Here is a 25,272-nt window from a genome sequence, read left to right as displayed (position 1 = left end):
ACCATTCAAAGGCTCATCCAATTACACTTCAGGCAGTTGGCCAGTCACTCCTCCAATCAAGTGCATGCAGGTTGGGCATTACAGATCAATGGTAACATGTCCCCCAGGACTGAGCAGAAGAGAATGACCAAGGCATGAGAAGTTTTGCACAATGTAGTGGTTGTGAGCCCTTCAGTGAACATGAAACATGCAATACTGAGCCTTAAGGAGATGTGACTAGAGCTAGACTGAATGCTGGCCCGGTGAGAGGGAGATAGTGGAGAGAATATGGTGGCACTTACCTTCTTTTCGATGCAGGACACTGCCCTCACTTGTGCTGCAATTCTTGTCCAAGCTGACTGGGCTTGTGGCATGGTCAGTCCCCTTTAGTGATCAGTTAGAACCTCCAAAATCGGTCTTGGAAACTGGGAGATAGCCTACCTTTCCTTTTCAAGGATATTTGCAGGGTCAAGCATTGCGGCTAAAGAGATATTTCCAGGCTTGCAGTATCTGAGGCTGGGCTTTAAATAGAAGCCAGAAGATCTCACCAGCAATGAGCACTTCTGCCTCCCTGGCCACACAACTGCCCAAGATATGCTTCCAAAATCTCAAGTGCATAATTAAAGAGGTGAAAGATTGTGACAGAAAATCCCTCTCAGGCCTTGGTGAACCAGGGAATCATAAAGCATACTTTAATGCCACATGGGAAAATTCAGCCCATAGCCTTGTGACAAAAATCAAATGTACCTTAGTATCATCAAAAAACAGGCTGTCTGGTTCAGAGTCACTGCTGCTCACAGAGAATGGGCTGTTTTGAGGTGGTGAGCCAACATCAGATGGTGGTGGTGTGAGCAGGTCAGGATCCTGCTTGAATCCATTTGGCGTTGCATCCAAATTTATCCCACTGGAAGCCACAAGATCTTTCAGCGATTCTGAAATTAAACACAATACATGATTAAAATGAGTCTCATTTCTAATAAAGATATCTGAAGTATACAACCACAAAGTCAAACACTATTCCCCAAAGGGAAATGTTATTGAGGCCACAAACAGATGTAATGTATGTAATGAATGGCCCATGGAGCTTACGCCTACTCAGAGTTCAAATAAAATACACGTGTATGCCAGCTAACCTCCATATTGTCCTAAGTCCAGAGAAAGGAGAGGGAGAACACTTAGTGTATGACAACATTTCCAAATATGAATCATGACCAATGTGCACAGGTCAGAGCCCTTAAACAACACCAAATTAAAAACAGGTATATTCTCTTTGCATTAATTGACAATAAGTTGCTAAAATTTTAGATACTCCTATCCCTACCCCTCTGAAAGTACATACAACACAAGAACACTTACGGTTTTTCTGTGCGGCCATTTTCAATACCATGTTCTCTTGTTTCAACTTCTGATTGGCTTGTTGCAAAAAGCGGATATAATCAACAGCTTTCCTCAATATTGCTGATTTGTTCAACTGTCCAGGCAATGAAAGAAAACAAAAATGTTTTCAAAGTGTCATAAATTTAATTTCACATAGTGGTGAAGACACAGCTTCTTAAGATGCATTCTTACAACAATGGAGGTTCTAATACTAAGTGGTTTGTTAAAAGCTTCCCTACAAGGGAAAAAATCTTAAATCAAACATTGACTCAAACTATCATTGTACACTATTACCAAATGGGTATTAGCAGCATTAACGGAGAAGGAGCTGTCAATGAGATCTTTCAGCTCCAAAATCTAGTCATCAATGGATGACTTGTAACATTTCTCAATAACATTATGTGCCATGCGTTTCTGCCCTTTGTTTGGTGCATTGGAAGGTTTGCCACTTGCTGGCATACAATTAACGAGAGGTTTGTCTGCACCTACCATCGGAGGGGTAGTTGTTAACAGAGTATTTCCACCAGCCAAAGTCTGAAGAATACAAAAATTTATAAACAAACTCAGGACAATAAATGGAACCAAACTTACATTGCGGTGCTTTTACTCAGGTTTGGAAACATGTTTTGGTTTGGAAAGAGAGGTACAGCAAGAATGAAAAAAAAACAAGACTTTTTAAAATTTTACTCCCTCTCTTCAAGCTCTAGATTGCTTGCCCAACTGCCCAATTCCATTCCTCATTCAGCAGTATCAGTATTATTCTGATAATTTAGAGTTGTCCAAGGAGGCTAGCGAAGTAAAGATGGAATGCAGCCGAGGTGCATCTAAGCTCCAAATTTACTGTAGGGCTTTTGTGGCACAGAGATAATGCCCCTACCTCCGGACCAGGATGATCAGGTTCAAGTCCCACCTGCTCCAGAGGTGTGTCATGACACATGTAAAAGGGTTGATTAAAAATATCTACATTCGAATACACATTGTCCAGCGTGCATCAGGAGATAATGATTAGAAGTGGAAACAAGAGTATCTTTCCACACGAGAGTGAGGACTGCAGATGCTGGAGATCAGAGCTGAAAATGTGTTGCTGGAAAAGCACGCAGTTTCCTGAAGAAGGGCTCATGCTCCTGCTCCTTGGATGCTGCCTGACCTGCAGCACTTTTCCAGCAACACATTTTCAGCTCTATCTTTCCACATTCAAACCAAAGGATTGTCCAATTGCAACTGACTCCACACAATCCAAGAATTTGACTTAGATTATATGGATTAGATTTTTTTTTGAAAACCTGTTCAGATGATATTCTACTCTTCTGGAACAGGTGAGACTTGTACTCAAGCCTCCTGCCTCCAGGGTACTGATACTACCACTTAGACTATAACCTGGCAATGAATTTATCTAAAAGGCACCAAGAAAATTTTCTCTTCTTTTAAAAAAATAGTATCACAAAAACAGCCATTTAATCAAGTATGAACATTTTTTTCACGGACACCTTTTTAGTTTAGTAGCACTCTACCTTGCTTTCAGTGCCGACAATGAGATCTTTCAGCTCCACAATCTTGTCATTGATGGATGACCTGTAACGTTTCTCAATAGCATTATGTGCAGTGCGTTTCTCCCCCTTGTTTGGTGCATTGCAAGGTTTGCCATTAGTTGGCATACGATTAATTGGAAGTTTGTCTGCATCTACCATCAGAGGGACGGTCGTCAAAATAGTATTTCCACTGACCAGAGTCTGAGAATATAAAAATTTATAAACAAGCTCAGGACAATAATGAAAACAAATTCACATTAATACTTGTTTGAAATCAGGATCAGTTTTTTAAAAATTGCATATATTACTGAAACAGGAAAATACATAAATGTTCCTCTGATCAGAGCTCTCCTTGCTTGTAAGGCTCAACAAGTGGGTATAATCAGTAGCAATTCATTGAAACCAGGAAAAACATGGCTTAATTTCTGATTTTAGCCAAACTCAACTCCAGTAACAGCAGACTGCTGTACTTAGCCTGAGCATCTGAGTTGGGGAGATGGGGAACACGTGTGCCAAGATACCTCCCCTAGTTGCTGAGGCCCCACTGATTGCAATAAGTGTAAAGTTTACACAGGATCAGGTTTGGGCATGATAAGCTGAAGAAGTCAAATCGCCTGCTGAAATTCACGCATGAATAACTAGCAGCAGGAAGAAATAATTGAATTAATGCGTATAAAGAGGTTATTAAATAAAAACCATTTGGTCTTATTGCACCTCCTAAACATTACATCAAGTGTATTCTCCTGAAATCAACTTAAACTTGAAGCAGTGTGGAGCACTACAAGTTTAGGTCAATCATGCAGCTTCCTCAGTTTAAAGAAAATGCAGGTGCACCTGTTGGGATGTTGCCCACTGGCAGCATGTTCTAGAACTCGCAATATTTTAGTAGCTAATTTCTTTTAAGACCATTGCTGTCATGAGCGGGAAGCTGTGATCTAAATAGATTAACAGACCAGGCAAAGCCTCATTATTCTGGTCATCAAATATTTCTTCAGCTTCTCAACTGCATTTTACTTTCCTCCAGGACAGCTTTAAAGATTCTTCATCAAGAAACAAGTGGTTTTCTCGCTCTTTATTTTTTAGGAAATGTTCAGTTGTGATTTGCTCTTTGCACAATTATACAGCATTACTTTCATTTACAAATGGAAGAAAGTCTCCACCAACAACAGAATACCAGACCAGCAATTTCAAACGCAATGATTTAATTTCCCAACATATGTTAACAGTGACAAATAGCTGCAAGGGAATGAAAGGCAGAGTTCTTATTCAAGAAGTTAAAAGCTTTTAATGCATACTTAATGATTCATTTTGAAATGTTCATCATTTACATGGAATAATTCAAAGGGATTAAAGATTTGTAGCTCATCTACTTTAACTAGAAAAATCCATGAAAACTATTTCTTTCTTCAATGATATTGACAGCTCATTGGAACAGAGGAATCTGTGGGTGCTTGTCCATAAATCCCTGAAGATAGCAGGGCAGATTAATACAGCAATTATGGTGGGACATGAGATACTTGCCTTTATCAGTAAAGGGGTAGATTCCAAGGACAGAGTGGTTATGTACAGAACTTCAAGAAGGGCACAGCTGGAGTACTGTGGACAATCTGGTCACTGCACCCAAGGGAAGGATGTGTTGCATTGGAGGGAGTGCAGAGAAGATTCATAAGGATGTTGTCTGGGATGTAGCACTTTTGCTATGAAAGGAGGCAGAATAAACTGGAGTTGTTTGCTTTGGAGCAGCAAAGATGGAGGAGGGTACAGGTAGAGGTGTATAAGATTGAGATGCAAGGACAGGGTGAATACAAGACAGCTGTTTCCCTTATTCGAAGGGTCAATAATAAGAGGCATACTTTTACAGTGAAAGGTCGGAGGTTTCAAGGAGAGTAGAGAAAAATATTTTCAACCAGAGAATGATAACAGGCTAGAATTGTACTAAGAAGGTGGTAGGCGTAGGTAACATCAAATAAATACAGAGATATTTGGATGAAACCTGAAATGTCGTAGCATTTAAGGCTACAGGCCAAGTGTGGAAAGTGAGGCTAGTGTAGATTTTGCTTTGTTTTGGTGGCACAGAGTCAATGTGGCTCTTCCGCACTGTACGAATTTACCTACCGGCATTTGAAGAGATGCAGTTTGAGAAGAGCTACTTGCTAGAGTTGAGATAGTAGGAGACTTTACTGACGTTACAACAGTACTTCCATCTGGCTTCAGTGCTGTGAGCAGCAATGAGTCAGCCTTAATGAACTGGGGTTGCAAAAGTACCTGCAGAAGAATACAAATAGAAAAGATCAAGACAAACCCACATCTGTATATTTCTGCATAATCCTTATATCATTTTCTGACTTATTTCTCCAAGTTGTGTTCTATGATTCATTACATATCAGTCAAGTAGTTTGACACTGCATGAAGAAAGTGTAAAAATAAAGTTCTACATTTTTGAGAGTAATTTTTTAGTCCAAGTTTCTATCCTACACATCACCTCAAGATGCATTTCACAAGCCCAGAATGTCATCCTGTATATCATTAAATAGCAAATCTTTCTTTGTGTTCAGGTTATTTGGTGATGGAATTGACTCAATCCTGCCATCAATCAAGGTCCACATGGATAGTGATCCAGTAGAAAATGTTACTGATTTTCTCCTGCCTTGTTCAGAGGAACTCTGCGTAATTATAAGGGAGTTAGCGTAAGATCAGCAACTTCAGATCTCCCTTTTCAATATGCCTCAGTTCCTTTTAACAAACAAAAGGTCCTCAGTTGCTTTATCAGTCTCCAGCTTGGCATAACAGCTAACAATTATCTGCACAAATCCTTCGCTCAATATCTATCCTGTTGCAAAAGCCTTTGGTTTTTTTTTGAAGTTATCATAATTTACTTACTGAATTGAGAATGAACTGTTTATCAAAATGTGAATTATAGCCAGACAACAAATTTTATTTGTGGGTTTAATAACATGATTTCAGAGTTTAGTTTGTTCACTTGCTATTTTGGAAACTTGGCTCAACTCACAATCCACCTTTTACACAATATTCCTTTCAGTATTTTCAGCAAATTCATGTAAGATAAACCGTCAGCCATTCCTGTAACCATGCCTGTGTTTAAGTGTTCTAATGTCACCTTGCAGATTCCCTAAATTGTGCACTCAAATCATGCCAGTACACTTTAATTTACTACAACAAAAGTACTATGATCAGAAGCACATCAAAAGAAAAATTTTTCAATGTCAATTAAGCTGGGGTAGAATAAGGCGACATACATTGGAAAATACAGAGGGTGAACGAAGAAGTGAATGAGATCAACACTAAGAAACTAAGAAATGCAATAAGTTCTGCAACAACCCTCAGGGGTTTAACCAGGAATAGACATACAAAATAGTATTTTCAATGCTTTTTTTTACACTTCTGAGTACAATATTAAGTCAGACATCAGAATCTGTATCTGAGCACTACAAAGCTTTCTGCTCCAATACACACTCATTCCCTCAGGCTTTTTAGTTTTGAATTTAAAAAATGAAATTACTTACTGGTACTTGCTGGAACTGTGAAGCGACAGTTGGAGTAGAACTAGCTGTTGCAGTTGTTAAAAGGTGCTGGGCAGAAATATTCTGGACCTGGGTCTGAATGGTCATGGGCTGCATCTGCTGTGGAACTGCCAGACTCTGCAGCTGCTGGGTAGACATGCTGTGTGCTGGTGCTGCCCAAAATAAATCCAAAAGAAAATTAAACTTCAATTTATGATAATCTGCTGGAATCAGGTGTGAAATGTCTAATTTGGATTGCCATTTTGGCTCAGTGATAGTACTTTCGTTGGTAAATCAGAATACTGGTGCAAAGCTCAAAAGCTTTAGCAAATATCATCAGTGCAGTGATGAGATACAGTGCATTTTGAAAGGGTTGCCAATCACAAGATTTTAAATTGAGGTTCAACCTCACTCTCAGAAGGCTGTGAAAGATTTTATGTTACAGACATTGGGAGTTCTCAGAGCCAACATTAATCCCTCAACCGTCATTAGTAAAATAGATTATTATACAGCTATTTTTGGTACCTTTGTGTAAATTAAGACATAGAAGCAGAAGTAGGTCATTTAGCCCATGGAGCCTGCTCTGGCATTCACTGGGCTTACGGTTGATCTGATAATCCTGAACTCCACTTTCCTGCCTTTTCCCCTTAAGTCTCAATTCCCTTAAAGATTAAAAACCTCTATCTCAGCTTGGACATCCTTAACAACTCAGCCTCAACAAACCCCCGTGGAAAGGAATTCCACAGATTCACACCCTTCCAAAAAGGTTTCTCCTCATCTATCTTAAATTCTCTGATTATTCAGAGACTCTTCCACAAGGGGAAAAACAACCTTTCTGGATCTACCATGTCAAGTCCTCGAATTGTTTTATATATTTCAATAAAGTTGTATTCATTGAAAGAAGAAATGAGAAATAAGTCCAATCTGCTCAACCTCTCCTCGTAACACAGTCCCTCCATACTGGCCAAGTGAACTTTCTCTGATCTGTATCTAATGCCAGAACATCTTTCATTGGATAGAGAGTCTAAAACTATTCACAGCATTCCAGCTATGGTCTGACTAGTACTGCAAAAGCCCCTCTAATATACTCCATTTCCTTTTAAATAATGTTGACTGCCACTAATCTCTTTGCTACAACAGTGATTGTATTTCAAAAATATGTAATTGAGTATAAAATACTCAAGTTGTGAAAGGCTAACAAATGAAAGCTCTTTGCTTTGAGGAGTCGCGGAGTCCTTGTTTCAAAAGAATTCCCCAATCTACCAAGAACATTACATCTTTTTGTAACTAAAGATCTGTAGTCTGCTGAAGATCAATCACCAAGGCCAACCATTACTTAGTCACTTTTGACCCAGTCCCATTGAAAAACCAGCCAGTTACCACTTTTTAAAAATTATATAAAGCCCTTCTGCTATATGTTTCATTTAAAGTTGGGAAAAACAACTCTAGCTCATCTCGTGTCATTTTCTAGCCAGCAGCTGCAAAACATATTGACAAACCAAAAAAAAATGACTGGGTCCCTCAGTCCACGAATGACCTATTGCTAGGGCAGAGATGAAAAACACACATGGCAATTTCACAATGGCTTCACGAATTGTGAAGTCACTCGCCCAACAAACTGCCATACAGTTGACAAGAAAACAATTGAGCCACCAGGAGATATCCTTTAAATTGTGAAAATGATAAGTTGCATAGGAGAAATTTAGGGCATTTACTTTACATAGTGTGCTGTTACACAATGGAATGTCTTAACTATAATTCTATTGCAAGTAGAAATCTCAAAAGCACCCAAAAAAAAGGAAAATGAGTTAACTAGATGCAACACTCCTTCAGGAGGCACTACAGCCTGAACACCTTCCTTCAATAAGATACAATTCACATGTTGGACCCAAAGAGATACTTGCAGACTTCCCACCACCTCAACAATTAAGCTCTAAATCAGAAGGTCCAAGGGTGACATTCTCAGCTCGCTGCCAATTAAAACACTTACATGGTCAATTAGCAGTCACTTAAGAACCTTCTTCACAGACAGGAAAACTGGCCACTTTAATTAATCTTACTTCCAAATGCACTTTCATTCATTTTAATGAAAAAAAGTCAAAAGAGAAGATTTGTTTCCATTCAAAGCCTTACAGAAATTTAGACTTCTCTAACAAAAAATAAGAGCAAAATCACGTTTCCTCAACAAGCAAATACTCCCTTTGAAAGTTAATATTTATTACCTATATCACAAAATGAACAGCAGTTAAAGACTGAAATCAGCAATGATAGGTTGGCCAACAATGGCAAGTTTCCAACACTGCAAATCCATCCCAGGCAACATAACGATGCAGTAAGTTTCCCACAAACTTTATTTACTTATAGATTTTTTTTTCCCCAATTGTCTTAGAATTTAACCTTGTCAAAACTAAATATTTGACCACCATTTTTTCAGGGCTGCACGGTGGCTCAGTGGTTAGCACTGCTAGGGACATGGGCTTGATTCCTGCCTTGGGCTGTGTGTGGCTACGTACTCCTTGTGTCTGCAGGGTTTCCTCTCACAGTCCAAAGATGTGAAGGCTAGATGGCATTGTCATGCTAAATTGCCTTATTGTGTTCAGGGTTTTGTAGCATAGGTGGATTAGCCATACTAAAAGCAAGGTTATGAGGACAAAGGGGGGCACCGAGTCTAAATGAGATGCTCTTCAGAGGGTCAGTGCAGACTCAATGGGCCAAATAGCTTCTTTTCATATCATAGGGATTCTGTGACTCTAAGTTAATTTAATTATTTTATAAACACAACCTGTATATCTGAGCATTGTCTCTTAACCTTCAGTAGTCTTTGACCACTTTGACAATTCTGACCCTTCATGAAGACCTGATGCAAATGGTAAAGCAATGTATTTTTCCCAAATGCCTTTTCTGTCTAAACATTAAACAAATCAATGAATATGGGATACTGAAGGAAAATGACATCAAGATGAAAGATCAGCCATGATAGATGAATAGTAGAGCAAACCTGAGGGGCCAAGTTCCCTTCTGCGGCTCTTATTTCCAATGCTGACAGGTTCTAAAACTCTGGTACATACAGTCTGAATTATAAACACAGTCAAGGCATGGACAGAATTATACAACAAATTGTTCAGCAAATTGTGCTTTTCTTAGCTCAATGAAATAGACATTTCCACTCTTTCTCTCATCTTTTTCATCTCATGAACTTGTTATTGTGTTCCAGATCATCACTACTAATGCATTATTTTCCCCACTGGTCCTTTTTCAAATCATCTTAAACCGATGGCCCCCAGTTCTTTATCCATCTTTAAGTGAAATAGATTTTCATACCTATTCTGCAAAGTAAGACAACTTTATAGGAGAAAGTAAGTTCAGGAAACAGAACTTGCCACCATAAATTTGCCCTAAATATCAGCCTGAGTAAAGTACAAGTTTTTTTCTCCTTAAAGACATGAAGTCAAAGGGAATGACTGGATACATGTTGTTAAGATTTTTATCCTTTCTTTCCCATTTTCATTAGTTTAATTTTGGAAGTTGGAGAGAGCATTTGGTTGTTGGTGAGCCCCACTAATAAAAGCACATTTCACCTCTTCCTTTTCTATTAGTTAAAGTTCACATTGCATAAGTTTTGTCAAAATAATTTTGCACATAGAGTCATAGAGATGTACAGCACGAAAACAGACACCTCAGTCCAACTCGTCCATGCCGACCAGATAGCCCGACCCAATCTAGTCCCACCCGGACCATATCCCTCCAAACCCTTCCTGTCCATATACCCATCCAGATGCCTTTTAAAGTGTTGCAATTGTACCAGCCTCAACCACTTCCTCTGGCAGCCCATTCCCCACACGCACCACCATGAAATGGTGAACTAAACATTCCACTTATCTAATATTACTGAAATGAAAAACACAGCAAGTTCAACACAGATCCTCACATCAGGACTATTCCTATTAAGAAATGAAGTTTATTTGTATACCATTTAACAATACTACAACTAAAAGCCTGCATTACTTAACAGTCTACCTTAATTTAGCTTGGCTTTACTGAAACAATGACCTTAATTCCAGTAGGGTGCATCTCATTGTGAAAACTTATTAATCCTTAACTTCCTAAACCATTTTAACCTGTACATATGTTGACTTTAGAAGGTAGTTTCTGCTGATGAGTCTGGACAGGCCAAACTTGCGCACACAGTGACATCTACAAATACCCAGGCATGTGGGCCCTGAGGATCAAACAGGAAAAGGTCTTCCCAGCAGCCAGGTTTAAACAACATGGTGGTTATATTAAGGTTGCTAGTGGATTTGTTGAATTCCACATGTTAAAAACTAACCATGAAAGCATTTTGAAAACAACAGCTGCTGGAGATCACAACAGGACAGACAGCATCCATGGAGAGAGAGCAAGCTAATGTTTCAAGTCTAGATGACTCTTCATCAGAACTGAAGTGAAGTGTGGAGGGGACAGCATTCATGCTATAGTTTGGGTGGGTTGGGGGGGGGGGGGGGGGGGGGGTGGGCGCAGTATGGGTGTAGGGCGCTGGAAGAGAAGACATGTTGAACTAACAGCATCTCTTATGCACCAACACCCTACCTCCACACCACATCCCCCTCCAAACTATAGCTTAAATGCTGTCCCCTCCACACTTCACTTCAGTTCTGATGAAGAGTCATCTAGACTTGAAAATGTTAGCTGGCTCTCTCCATGGATGCTGTCTCACTCATTGTGACCTCCACATTTGTTGTTTTCAGAACAGATTCTAGCATCTGCAGTAATTTACTTCTATATGAAAGCATTCTTCTCATGTTAAACATAGGAACACAAGGAATAAGAGAAGGCCAATTGAACCACTGAGCCTACTTTACCATTTTAAAAGATCATTGCTAATGTGATTGCAGCCTTAATTTCACATCCGTGTCTGTCACACCATAAACTTTTGTTACTCTTGCCAATCAGAAACGTACTTAATTCAGTCTTGAATATGGGAACAAATTTTAATCTCCAGCATTTGCTGCTTTCAATCCTGAATACATTCAATGACCAGTTTTCAGTGCTCACTGCACAAGAGAACTGCAAACACTGATGGCCCTCAGATAGAAGAAATTTCTTACCTGTCTTAAACTGGAAATTGTTTACTTTGAAACTGTACTCCCATGCCCCATGAATGTAAACATTCTCTCAGCATCTAATCCATTAAGACCCCTCAGAACCTTATTTGTTTCAAAAAGATAAAACTCTCATTCTTCTGAACTCCAATGAGTACAAGTCCATCTTGCTTAACATTTCTCATAAGACAGTTCCTTCAGCAGACGAATCAGCCTAAGGAACTTACTGTCAACTGTTCCAATGCCATCATGCCCCTGTTTAATTAAAGTGACCAAAAAACTGCACAGTATTTTGAATGTGGTTTCACCAATGCCCTGAACAGTTGTAACATGACTTCGATAACTTGAAACTCAATGCTCCTCACAATAATGTCAAACATTCCATTTACCTTCCTAATTACTTGCTGAGGCTTCATGTACAATGTACAATGACAATACAATTCCTCCATATCGCAGCATTCTGAAATTTCTCTCCATTTAAACAATATTCTGTTTTATCTATTCTTCCTGCCAAAGTGAACAACCTCACATAATCTCACATTATACACTAATCACCAGATTTATGCTACTTATCCTCCTCACAACTTATCTCATATCCTATTGCATCATCAGAAAATGTGGCTACAATACAGACAAACCCTTATATTACAGATTATAAATTGTCGAGGCCCCAGCACTGATCATTGTAGCACAGCAACTGCTACAGTTTGTCATCTTGAACTTGCTCATTTGTCCTTACTCTCAGTTTCCTCAGAGTTAACAAGTTCCCTGACCATACTAATACAGAATAACCTCAGTTATGCAAACGTCAATTATCCGAATTTCGGATTACACGGACAAGACCTCAAGGTGCCATAAAAACATTATTCGATATCCAAAAAAATCAGTTATCTGAACAAAATATTCCTGCCTGTCTTGTTCGGATAATCATGTTTGTTCTGTCCACTACAATGCCATAAGCTAGTATCTATTTAGAAGAATTGTGACAATATATTGAATTCAAAACAAACAAGAGCCACGTTGCCAAACTATTCAACACAAGCATTGTTCTTATGGTTCAGGTAGAAAGCACCCACTCATTCATTATGAATGGGACACCAAGATTACAGAAAGGCCTCAGTTTTGATTATCATTCTTTAATGATTTTATTTAGCACCAAGGCAAGGTGTGCTAAAGTCAGCATGAGCAAATCTAGTTTTTGGATGTGCACAGTTTAAAAAATGATCAGGAGCTTTGTCAACCACTGTTAGACAGGAGGCAATGTAAACCCAGTTGTAATTTTTCCTCACAGTCAACAGGCTGGTAAATGTACTCATCTGTGAGTGATGCAAAACTAAGTTTCTGATTTGGAGGACTCTTTGCAAGCATCACAAATAGCAATGCCTAGTTTGGCTGAATACAGGTACTTATTTTATTACATTCTGAAGACCGATAGATAGTTTCATCCAGGCAGTTGAACATATTACTATACGTTCTTCAGATTGCAATGCCTCAGTTGAGTTGAAAGTTTCTGAAAGAGGTGATTCAGCTTCAACCTGATCTTATTACATTAAGCCTTTCAAAACAAGTTTTAAATAATTACTCACTTTTCTTATAAAACCATTAAAAATTCTACTCCTTCTAGTGCGATAATTATTCAATTACTCACTTCTCCCTTCATCTTAAACACATCCAATTTGGTTACAAACTCACCAAGTAGTGAAAGAAAACTTTGAATCATAGTCAGTTCTCCTTCTAAACTTCTTTCTTCTAATGAGCACAGCTCTAGTTCCTGTAGTCTCATCTTAACAAAAAGCCCTCATTTCTTTCAATTAGCATATTCCTCATTTTACCATTTCCACATTCTTGATAATCTTTCTAAAGCAGGGGACCTGACAATGGATAAAATAGGTAAAAACAATGACTGCAGATGCTGGAAACCAGAAGAGCACAGCAGTTCAGGCAGCATACGAGGAGCAATAAAATCGACGTTTAGGGCAAAAGTCCTTCATCAGGAATAAAGGCGGAGAGCCTGAAAGGTGGAGAGATAAGCTAGAGGAGGGTGGGGGTGGGGAGAAAGTAGCATAGAGTACAATAGGTGAGTGGGGGAAGAGATGAAGATGATAGGTCAAGGAGGAGGGTGGAGTGGATAGGTAGAAAAGAAGGTAGGCAGGTAGGACAAGTCATGGGGACAGTGCTGAGCTGGAAGTTTGGAACTAGGGTGAGGTGGGGGAAGGGGAAAATGAGGAAACTGTTGAAGTCCACATTGATGCCCTGGGGTTGAAGTGTTCTGAGGCGGAAGATGAGGCGTTCTTCCTCCAGGCGTCTGGTGGTGAGGGAACAGCGGTGAAGGAGGCCCAGGATCTCCATGTCCTCGGCAGAGTGGGAGGGGGAGTTGAAATGTTGGGCCACAGGGCGGTGTGGTTGATTGGTGCGGGTGTCCCGGAGATGTTCCCTAAAGCGCTTTGCTAGGAGGCGTCCAGTCTCCCCAATGTAGAGGAGACCGCATCGGGAGCAACTGATACAATAAGTGATATTGGTGGATGTGCAGGTAAAACTTTGATGGATGTGGAAGGCTCCTTGTGGGCGGCACAGTGGCACAGTGGTTAGCACTGTTGCCTCACAGCGCTTGAGACCCGGGTTCAATTCCTGACTCAGGCGACTGACTGTGTGGAGTTTGCACGTTCTCCCTGTGTCTGCGTGGGTTTCCTCCGGGTGCTCCGGTTTCCTTCCACAGTCCAAAGATGTGCGGGTCAGGTGAATTGGCCATGCTAAATTGCCCGTAGTGTTAGCTAAGGGGTAAATGTAGGGGTATGGGTGGGTTGCGCTTCGGCGGGTCGGTGTGGACTTGTTGGGCCGAAGGGCCTGTTTCCACACTGTAAGTAATCTAATCTAATCTTTAGGGCCTTGGATGGAGGTAAGGGAGGTGGTGTGGGCGCAGGTTTTGCAATTCCTGCAGTGGTAGGGCAAGGTGCCAGGATGGGAGGGTGGGTTGTAGGGGGGCGTGGACCTGACCAGGTAGTCACGGAAGGAACGGTCTTTGTGGAAGGCGGAAAGGGATGGGGAGGGAAATATACCCCTGGTGGTGGAGTCTTTTTGGAGGTAGCAGAAATGTGGCGGAAGATTTGGTTTATGCGAAGGTTTGTAGGGTGGAAGGTGAGCACCAGGGGCATTCTGTCCTTGGTACGGTTGGAGGGGTGGGGTCTGAGGGCGGAAGTGCAGGATGTGTACTAGATCCATTGGAGAGCATCTTTAACCATGTGGGAAGGGAAATTGCGGTCTCTAAAGAAGGAGGCCATCTGGTGTGTTCTGTGGTGGAATTGGTCCTCCTGGGAGCAGATACAATGGAGGTGAAGGAATTGGGAATACGGGATGGTATTTTTGCCAAGAAGTAGGGTGGGAAGAGGTGTAATCCAGGTAGCTGTGGGAGTCAGTGGGTTTGTAAAAAATGTCAGTGTCAAGTCGGTCGTCATTAATGGAGATGGGGAGGTCCAGGAAGGGGAGGGAGGTGTCAGAGATGGTCCAGGTAAATTTAAGGTCAGGGTGGAATGTGTTGGTGAAAGACTCTAACTTTGGCTTGACTAATGATTTATGCAGAATCAGCCGTACCTCTTTGATAAGTGCACTGCTTATTGTACAAATGAACATAGGATCCATGTTCAACTCAGTGAGTTAGTGTCAGTATGGGGCAGAGTTACTACTTTTAGATTATGGACATGATTTTTTTTTAAAAAAGAAGCCAGTTGCATTTTCTACTGATCACGAGGTGGTCAATGCTGGAGCTCTCAGTGCATCAAGCAGAAAAGATTGTACTTGCCTAAAATCAGCATAGTCACATCCACCACCCACCCCCACGGATATTATTTCAAAACTGTTGAGCATTCTTAAGACAGAAATAAAGAAAATGAGAGGTAAAGAAGAAGTCATCTTACTTTTCAATTTTATGCATCTCTTTGTTGTATCCAACATCTAAAGGAAGCAGCAGGTCAACTTAGTCAATTTTATTTTGCACATATAACACATACACATATATAACATACACAAAATAAACCTATTTGAAGTCACTTTCTCATTCATGCAACCGCACATCACACAAGAAATAGCAGATACTACTGCAAGTGCAGATTAAAATGGCTCCAAGAATTAGAAACTTTAGTTATGAAGATAGATCGAAGGTGTTGGGACTGTTCTCCTTGGAGAGAGGAAAACAGAGTAGATTTTATCGAGGTTTGTAAACTCATGAGTAGCCTAGACAGATTAGATGCGGAGAAGCTGCTCCTGCACATAAAATAAAAAACAAGAGAGAGAGAGAGAGAGAATAAATTTCAAGCAATGTGTAAATGAAACAAGGGTGATGTGATAAAAAGCTTTTCCACAGAGTAGTTAGGATATGGAATGCACTGACTGGAAATGTGGTGGAGTCAAATTCAATTGAAGCATTCACCGGGGCATTGGCTGGATAATTTGGATAGAAATAGCATCAGGGATATGAGGAAATGGCAGAAGATTGACACTAAGTAACAGAACAGGTACAAGCATTATGCACCAAATTGCCACCTTTTGCACCGTAACAATTCTGTAATTCTGTGAAAAGGCTCAAACTATATGTCTACAGTTTAGATATTTTTAAATTAACTTGTTCAGATGTGTTATGTGTTATTAAATCCAGCCCATCTGCCACAGAGACAGACAAAGACTATTGCACCACAAGAGCTCGGCAATCTTCTAATCCCATTTCAATTTACACATTTTGTACTTAACTGTCATTGTGCAAAGGCCCAAACAAAAAAAAACAAGTTCGTTCAGTGCCATGTTAAAAATAATCAATTACCTGTAAATCCACTGGGAGTCTGAAAGCCCAATGACTGTTGCTCCACAAACTGTGGCTGCAATTGTGCAGAGGTTGTAAAACTCTGCGACATCATGAGAGCCTGCTGCTGTTGATTCTGTTGCATCGGAGCAGTTTCTTGTTTGACATGCTGTGGAGAGGGACCCCGAAGGAGCTGCGACTGCTGTGGATGCTGAAGCTGAGGTTGAACCCGAGAGCCCTGGTACGTTTTTGCAGGAATTTGATTCTTGCCACCACTCCCCAAGAGGCTGTCAAGAGTCATGTTTGGAGAGCCCTGGTTAGGTGCAATGGATGAACTGCTATCCTGAAGAGGACTGCTGGAGAAGGTGTTGTCAAACAATTCAGGGAAATCTCCATCCTGATTGCTAATCAACTGCAACATATCTGTAAATAAAGCAGAATACATGTTACAGGATTAGATAGATATTTTGATACTTTTACAAATTGTATCCTAAAATAAAGTAGCTGGTAATGCAGTCATTGTAGACTCAAAAGCATATACATTCCCCAGTTGCAGATTTGATCCACTTAATAAGAATCTTTTAAAATTTATAATCAAAGCACAGCAACTACTTCAACTCAAACAAACAATTTCCAATTAATCAGATCTTGACAGAGGATCGTCCACTCGTTCAACTCCATGGCTCCCAAGTAGTTTGGATAACTTTCTATGCCTCCGTATTTCAGATGTTGAATAAGTACTAATTTCTTCTAGTACTGAGTGTTTGTTTATAATTCTATTTTAAACACAAGTACTATTTTAAACTCAGTAAACACAAATCAGTACTATTTTTTCCTTTATTACAAATGTGTTTTTAAAGCTTTGCCTTCAAAATGAAACTTAAATATTCTGCTGTTCATGCTATTCTAAAAGTGAACTAGATGCATCTGAAATCAAGTGTAGCAATCTTGTACAACATATGAAAGAAGAGGCTGTTTAAAAGAGCATCATGCACAAGTACAGTACAATATTTGCACTAATATACTTAAATCTTCAGTAAAACTATACTGTAATAATATTACCTTCAAATGTGCAGTCCATTACTCCACTTCATCTGTTCAACACTTGATACAAGTTTTATGGTGCTACATTGAGAGCAATATTTTTGGTAATGCACAAAAGCACCTTAGGAGCTTATCTGCTTAGTGTTTCAGAACAGTACACATTCTAAACCACACTGCAACATAGTAAGCAAATAGAACTGCTTCACTCCTTGCCTCTTCCTCCTCCTGAGAGAAAAAAATCGACTGACTGTATTCAAATTGAGGGGCGGATTTTGGAATCTGTTTTTTTCATGAGGTGATCTGGTTGAACCAATCGCTGCAGTGCCCCAGTTGCTCGCTATGTTTGGCTAACCACTCAGACATGACAGAAAGGATTTGTGTAATAGTCTACACTTCCAGAGGCATTGATTAATTCACAAAGGTGAATAACCAAAGGTTATTCTCGGACATCTAGTCCCCAAAGCTTATTCCAACACAGATATACTACAAACCATCAAACACATTCAAGACATTTAAAATCATAGTCTAATTACATAAGTTAATTTCAGAATTTGTTTTATAAGTGCACCACTTAAAATACTGGAAAACTTAACATGTTAACAATTTTAAAATATCAGAAAAGGCTTATAAAAATTAAGTGCTGTTAAGGATTAAAGTATTTAAATCTAATGTACAATAAATGTATTCCCTCTGCTTTGTACGACTCAAAAGTTTCCAATATGCTGCTCGTGTCTTGGAGTAGATCAATGTACAGATGAACTTGAGAATTTCCCAGCAGAAGGCAATAACCGCTAGTAACCCAGGTATGACGTCACTGACTGAAGCTGAAAGGGGTTTGGTTGAAACTGAACACACAACTCAGCAACTGTAACCTTGCCAAAGCTGCAAAGAATCGATTATACTGCGCTCCAGAGCAAACAGCGTGCTTACTCTCTGTGTCGGAAGATATACAAATTTAATGATTTTTAAATACGAGTGTTATATTGATTAAGTACAAAGATAATGATTTCCTCCTTTCCCTATAGCTCATGGTAATTAAGCGTTATTTTTCATAAATCCATTTCTTTCACCATTATTTAAACATTTAAGTTAGAAAAGGAGCAGCCTGACAAGTAATTTTACCAAAATAAAATTCAGTAAACGACCCCGAAGCTGCACTAACGTCATTAGTACCCCAGATTAGGAGCTATTTACAATCCTATATTAATATAAACTGACTTTAACTCTTATATAGTAACTGTATTTAAAATGCTGCACGAAATTTAAGTGAAACAACATTATGTGCGTAAATGTATACGTTTATTCACAAATCATGCAAGTATTTACTTTTCATTAAATAACTTTACCACTACGCTTGATGTTGATAATTGTTTACTAAGGATTTCTGCAAATTCTTAATTCTATCCACACTTATCAATGAAGAGGCCAAGCTCAATCCTTGGGTTTTCAAACATCGCATTCAGCAGTGTGCTGTTGTACCAAACAATGAGCAAAGTTGCTATCATTAACGTCTAGACCTTCCAGACTATCCATTGGAGCCAGGCTCTGCCCAACACCTCCACGGCCCAGGTCCCCCTCCCCCTCTCGGGATGCTGCCCTCTCAGGCCCTGCCCATCACTCACCATCAATGTCATTGAGTAGAGCATTATCGATCTCGCTGCTGTCGGTCAGAGACGGCTCCAGATTGTCCAGGGCTGAATCCTCGAACATCATGGCCGGGTCTGGAGCAGAGTATGACTTCCCACTGTTATTCATGTTAAACAGGGTGAATGTCGTCCCAGACGCGGGCTGAGGAGGATCAGTCCGGCCCGGGCACTGTTGATGGGGGTGGAGTGCGGAGTGTTGGGGGGGGGGGGGTATGTTGGACTCCCTGTTTACACCGAGCTCGCCGGTCGTGGAACCATGTCAATAAACGGCAGGACACACCTAACTCGCTAGCAGGAGCTGAAGGGGGCGGTTACCTCCCGCCCACCCAGCCCCTATCTTCTTGATTGATTGGCAACTTAGCCAATGAGAAACAGATACCATGTGGGCGCGCCCCAGCAGGCGGGGCAGAACTGACCAATCATCCGCCGGCTGGATTCAGGTTTGGTTGAGGGGTCGCCGGCGAGCGCGGGGGTGGAGCTGGGCCGCGTGCCTCTGGAACCAGCGCTGTACAACCAATGAGAGCGCGGTCTGCGGCGTGGGGTGATCGGTCGTCATTGCTTCAAGCCACCGCCCCCTGTTTGTGGTGATTACATCATCTCACTGACCCACGTGGGGGCTGTGACTGATCGATTCTGCGGTTAACAACAACTAACTGTAAGAAGTGTCAGAGGTGGGAGGGCTCAGATAATTAGATTGGACGAGTAGTTTGGACTTTATAGCACAATGAAAGTGGTTGTTAAAATATAAGCGTGGGGAATTAAAAACAGGGGACATCAGGAGATTTATTTTAGGACACTGAGTCTGTACTGTTGGTTTTGAGGAGGAATCTCTTTTTCTTCCCCTTTTTCAAGGAAAAAAATTGTTCTTTTGATTTTCTTTATTTTTTGTGTGTTGTTTTTCAAAAATATATATAAACAGGGGACAGATTTCATAGTTGTTTCTGCGAGACCTAAGAGGGGGAAAGCAAGGATGGTAAAAAAGATAAAAGTAGTTGTTGTGACACAGAAGCAAGCTCAAATTGATGGTGTAATGCTCCATTCCAGCTCCCTTCAAACATATGTCACTACAACAGATTGAATGTGTTCTGATGAAGGGTAACTGGACTGGAAAACATTAATTCTGCAATCTCTCCACAGAAGCTGCCAAACCTGCTGAGTTTCTCCAGCAATTTCTGTTTTTGTTTCAGATCTCCGGTATCTGTGGCTATTTAGAGTCCTAGAGATGTAGAGCAAGAAAACGGACCTCTCAGTCCAACTCGCCCATGCTGACCAGATATCCTAAATTAATCTAGTCCCAGTTACCAACATGTGGACCATATTCCTCTAAACCCTTCTTATTCATATACTACATATATCATTCTTCCTCTCGCTCCACATTCTTGAACACAACTATTAAGACCCCCTTAACTTTCTCAATAATGTTTACATAGAAGATTTAGATTAGACTTACAGTGTGGAAACAGGCCCTTCGGCCCAACAAGTCCACACCGACCCGCCGAAGCGCAACCCACCCATACCCCTACATTTACCCCTTACCTAACACTACGGGCAATTTAGCTTGGCCAATTCACCTGACCCGCACATCTTTGTGACTGTGGGAGGAAACCGGAGCACCCGGAGGAAACCCACGCAGACACGGGGAGAACGTGCAAACTCCACACAGTCAGTCGCCTGAGTCGGGAATTGAACCCGGGTCTACAGGCGCTGTGAGGCAGCAGTGCTAACCACTGTGCCACCGTGCCGCCCCTACTGTGCCACCGTGCCGCCCCCCACTGTGCCACCGTGCCGCCCCATCAAGCACAGTTAGTCAAGTGGGAAAATCATGATATGGAAATAATGAAGATTGGTTTCAAAATGGATCAGACTGGTTATTAAATACTCCTGGATAGATGGTGTTTGGGAAAGATAAGGAAGGAAAGAAAGGAGGAGTGGCTGTATTTGATGCCTTAGATTAAGGCAAGGTCAGGATGTGTTTGGATGGTGCTAAAAACACAATAGCAATTCTGGTATATACATACTTCATCAACTAATTGGAAAGATAAATATGGAAGAAAATTACTCAGGTGAAATACTTTACAGTTGTTATAATGTGGAACTTTAACTTTATGAATAAGTCTGGGATGGTAATAGAATAAAGGACAAGAAACTGAGTGATTTTGGAGTGTGTTAAGGAGAGGTTTTTAGTCCGTGTGTTTCTGACCAAATGAGAAAGCATCATTGTTGGATTGGACTCTGTAGAATAAGGTGGATCAAGGTATAGCTTTCTCACTCTCTCCCACGTGTGTGTAAAATGGACGAGCAAGCCAGTTCCTGCTAGCCAGTATCACCCACTTTCTCCTGTAACTGCTCACTTTGTATACCTCTGTGAAAGGAAAGAAAAATAAAGACTTCAGGGGTATTGAAAGGATTACTGGAAGACTGAATATTGGTGTAAGTTACAATTTTTAAAAATTCACTCATGGGACCTGGGCATCATCATTGAGCCACCATTCATTACCCGTTCATAGATGCCCTTGAAAGTTTGTGGTGAACTGCTGCAGTGCTTAAGGAGGGACCTCCAGGATTTTGACCCAGCGATACTCAAGGAATCGCAATATATATCCAAGTCAGATGATTGGAGGAGAACTTGCAGGTGGTGTTGTTTCCAGGTATCTGCTGCTTTTGTCCTTCTAGAGGGTGGTGGTTGTGGGTTTGAAAGGTGCTGTCTTAGGATTGTTAGTGAATTTCAGCAGTATGTCTTGTAGATAGTACACACTGTTGCTACTGTGTATTGGTGGTGGGGGGAATGGATGCTTGTGGATGTGATGCCAATCAAGTGGGCTGCTTTGTCCTGGATGGTGACAGGCTTCTTGAGTGTGTTGGAGCTGCATTCATCCAGGCAAATGGGGAGCATTCCACCACACTCTTGACTTGAGCCTTGTAGATGCTGGACTATGGGGAGTGAGGAAGCAAGTTACTTTCTGCAGTATTCCTAGCCTTTGACCCGCTCTTCTAGCCACTGCATTTATATGGATAGTCTAGTGGAATTTCTGGTCAATGGTAACCCCAGGATGTTGATAGTGGGGGATTCAGTGATGGTAATATCATTGAATGTCATGGGGTAATGGTCATTTATTGGAGATGGTCAGTGCCTGAAATTTGTGTGGTGCAGTTGTACTTGCCACTGTTCAGCCCAAGGTCTTGCTGTATTTGGACACGGATTGCTTCTGTATCTGAGGAGTCGTGAATGGTGCCGAACACTCCGCAATCATTGGTGCACATCCCGACAGATGATGGAGGGAAGGTCATTGAAGCAGCTGAAGATTTTTGAGCCGAGAACAAAATAATGCTTTTTCATTTTCAATATTTGTAGTATTTGCTGTATTACATGACTGTGTTCCCATCATCGACAGCAACACCAATAACTGTACAAAGTCCACTTGCATGGTTTGACCTTCTATGTTTGCTGTAATGCTGTAATGATTTCCTGTGTTTGAACAATTATCTGTACAAGTGTTCCTGTAGTTGCCAAATTAATTTGTTAATCTTTCATACGTCGCAACATCTAATTTTGGTTTCTGAAATACCTAAGTGATTGTAAAATGTGATAGTGATTTGCAAGTTTCCATTTCACTGGCACATGCACAAAATTCGCCCTAGAGCATACTGCAAATGCTCCTTCGTGTCTGCAAATGCAGCGTTTTAAAATTGCCACTTTAGTGACTAGGTTCTGTCTCACTTCTGTCCTCACCATATCTCCAAATTGTTGTTGGCCTATAAACCTCTGAGATATTCTTTCAAAAATACACTCATGTACAATCTCAAATTTCATGACGTCAGCAAAAAATTAAAATGGGATCAAAGGAAACCAGAAGATTATCAAACTAAATCACTCATGGACTCCTGTACTCCAGATTGGCATTATCAGACTGTATTATCCCTTTCTTTTCCCCTATCCTTCTCCATATTTTTATCTGTGTCTACCTGTGTATATATGTGGACAGTTAAGGGGTAGAGCCATATGTTTTACATTAGTTATTTCCGATTTAACATAAATTAAAGACAATTTGTTCATAATGAGCAGTTTGTTTTCAGTTAAATGCACACATCTCGTGGCCCTTATACTTCCAATCCAAATTAGTTAGCTAGAATTGGGCAATTTGATGGTAATTGTTACAAATCTGAGAATAGTGGGACTTGCTTTCCAGTACCATACTCTAGTGAGCCATTACAACATTGAAAGTGAATGTCTAAAGAAACAATGGTGACATGAACATAGCTTATGATCTGGAATGAACTGCCAGAGAGTGAGATGTAGGTAGATCCAATTGTGGTTTTTAACATAGAGCATTATTCTAACATGTCAGAGGCGATTCACTTTGGAGGCATGCTGTTGATAATAATCCAAATAGGAAAAAATACATTATTGAGTTATAGGGATAAAGGAAATGATTGGGACTAGCTGTTTTGTTCTTGCAGAGAAAGACACACATGATAGCCAGAATGCTTGCTATGCTGTAATTATCTACAAACTTATGAGAGTCTAAATTATTCAAACATCAACAATAACATTTTGCTATAATATAATACATTTGAAGTAGATCAGATTTTTAGTATTTGCTGCATTTGCTTTTTTTTATGGCACTGTTCCCTTCAACTACAGTAACACCAGTAACAGTATGAAGTCCAATTGCATGGTTTAACCTAGTATGTTTGCTTCAATGCTCAGCAATAATTTCCTGTATTTGAACAGTTATCTGTACAACTATTTGTCCCTGATGTTGCCTCATGCAGAACAAATTAATGCATTTATCTCTCAAACATTGAATTATCTAATTTTGGTTTTGGAAATAATTGACTGTAAAATGGGATTTGCAAGTTTTCAAATATTAGGGCTGATTTTAACACAGCCCATTTGATAGTAACTGGGTGAAGGGGAACTGAAATCACATTGGCGAATTCACTGCCTTGTTCCTGATCTGTCCAGCATCATGTCTATTTTAAAACAGCCAAATTTGTGTAAAGATCTGTGGTCTCAGACCTCCCTATTTCTCCAAACTCTTCTTACCTGTGAATTTCTGAGACATTCTTCCAAAGCTGCCCTCATATACAATCTCAAATGTCTATCATTCCATCATTGATAATATTACATTCTGTTGCCTGACTCTGAACTCCAATTTCCTCCTTTATCTACGTCTCTCCACCTTTAAGATGTTTTTGACTTTGACCAACTTTCTGGTCACCTGTCTTAATATTTCTTTCTGTGACTTGGTGACAAATCCTATTCAGCTACTCTGCTACCTTGGGATTCCTTTATCATGTTGAAAACACTAAGTAAATGCAAGTTTATGCTTCTAATTACTGATGCTTTCTGCCAAATTACTCAGTTGCCTGTTTGATCTAAGAGACAGCCTCATCACTGTAAGCAAATCTGGGACTCCCATTTTTTCCCACTTTGTTTGATTACAACAAGTTTTTTTTAAAATGGCGCATGTCAATTCATTGAGGGTTTAACTGTTTACTCGCTGTGGCTATAAAAGACACAAACAGATAGCCTTTGAATCTTTAAAAGAGATAACAGAATAATGCTTCGCAGAATTATGGAATCCTTACAGTGCAGAAAGAGGCCATTCAGCCCATCTAGTCCACATTAACCTTCTGAAGAACATTCCATCCAGCACCCCATCACATCCCTGTAACCCCATATTTACAACTGCTAACCCACCTGGCGTGCACATCCTTGGGCACTACGGAAAATTTCCCATGACCAGTCCACCCAAACTGCACATCATTGGACTGTGGGAAGAAACCAAAGCACCCACGTAGACACAGAGAAAATGTGTAGACTCCACACAGACAATCACCCAAGACTGGAATCAAACCCAGTGCTAACCACTGAGCTACCGTGCCTCTAAAGACAATATGACTCTTAAAGGCTGGTGATCTGGCTGGTTTCAGGCTGAAATGGATTCAATTTATCTTTCTTTCTTTCTGCAAACAACAGTTGCTGAGTTGACATTTTACCTTCTGACTGTAGCACACAGATAGTCCAAACGTGGACAGGGCTCAAAACTTGCAAGCTGATAGAGAGGGAACTCATTCAGGATCTTGCTTCTCGGTGTCTCATCTGCATTTTCCTTTCATAGTGATTTCCATTGTTCAAGAGATTACATCTCATGTTAATTGTATAACCTAGTTATCCAGGTGATTATTGGGATATTTTGTAAATGGGGTGAAGATGGCACCATACTTTTTTGAGGGCATTGTTCCTGATGAATCTTTGCAAATGGGCTATCTCCACTGTAATGG

General features: G+C 40.4%; 1 protein-coding gene across 2 annotated transcripts in view; it reads right to left on the bottom strand.

Moving 5' to 3' along the window:
- srebf1 (sterol regulatory element binding transcription factor 1) overlaps positions 1-19,249 on the bottom strand; it is a 44,415-nt gene extending 25,166 nt beyond the window's left edge. Inside the window, exons 1-7 of one of the 2 annotated variants that reach the window (XM_060840775.1) lie at positions 18,961-19,249; positions 16,316-16,717; positions 6,410-6,579; positions 5,001-5,150; positions 2,868-3,086; positions 1,336-1,450; positions 727-911 (exon numbers count right to left, since the gene is read on the bottom strand). In XM_060840775.1, coding sequence (XP_060696758.1) covers positions 727-911; positions 1,336-1,450; positions 2,868-3,086; positions 5,001-5,150; positions 6,410-6,579; positions 16,316-16,717; positions 18,961-19,093 — 1,374 coding nt within the window. In that variant the 5' untranslated portion in view covers positions 19,094-19,249. Of the gene's footprint in view, positions 1-726; positions 912-1,335; positions 1,451-2,867; positions 3,087-5,000; positions 5,151-6,409; positions 6,580-16,315; positions 16,718-17,356; positions 17,728-18,960 lie in introns of those variants that run through there. The other variant, XM_060840776.1, reaches the window with a different exon arrangement.
- Positions 19,250-25,272: the final 6,023 nt, after the last annotated feature.

The sequence above is a fragment of the Hemiscyllium ocellatum genome, chromosome 20, assembly GCF_020745735.1.
Source record: "Hemiscyllium ocellatum isolate sHemOce1 chromosome 20, sHemOce1.pat.X.cur, whole genome shotgun sequence".
NCBI lineage: Eukaryota > Metazoa > Chordata > Chondrichthyes > Orectolobiformes > Hemiscylliidae > Hemiscyllium > Hemiscyllium ocellatum.
The sequence above is the reverse complement of the archived record's forward strand: the minus strand, read 5'-3'. Positions and strand labels throughout refer to the sequence as shown.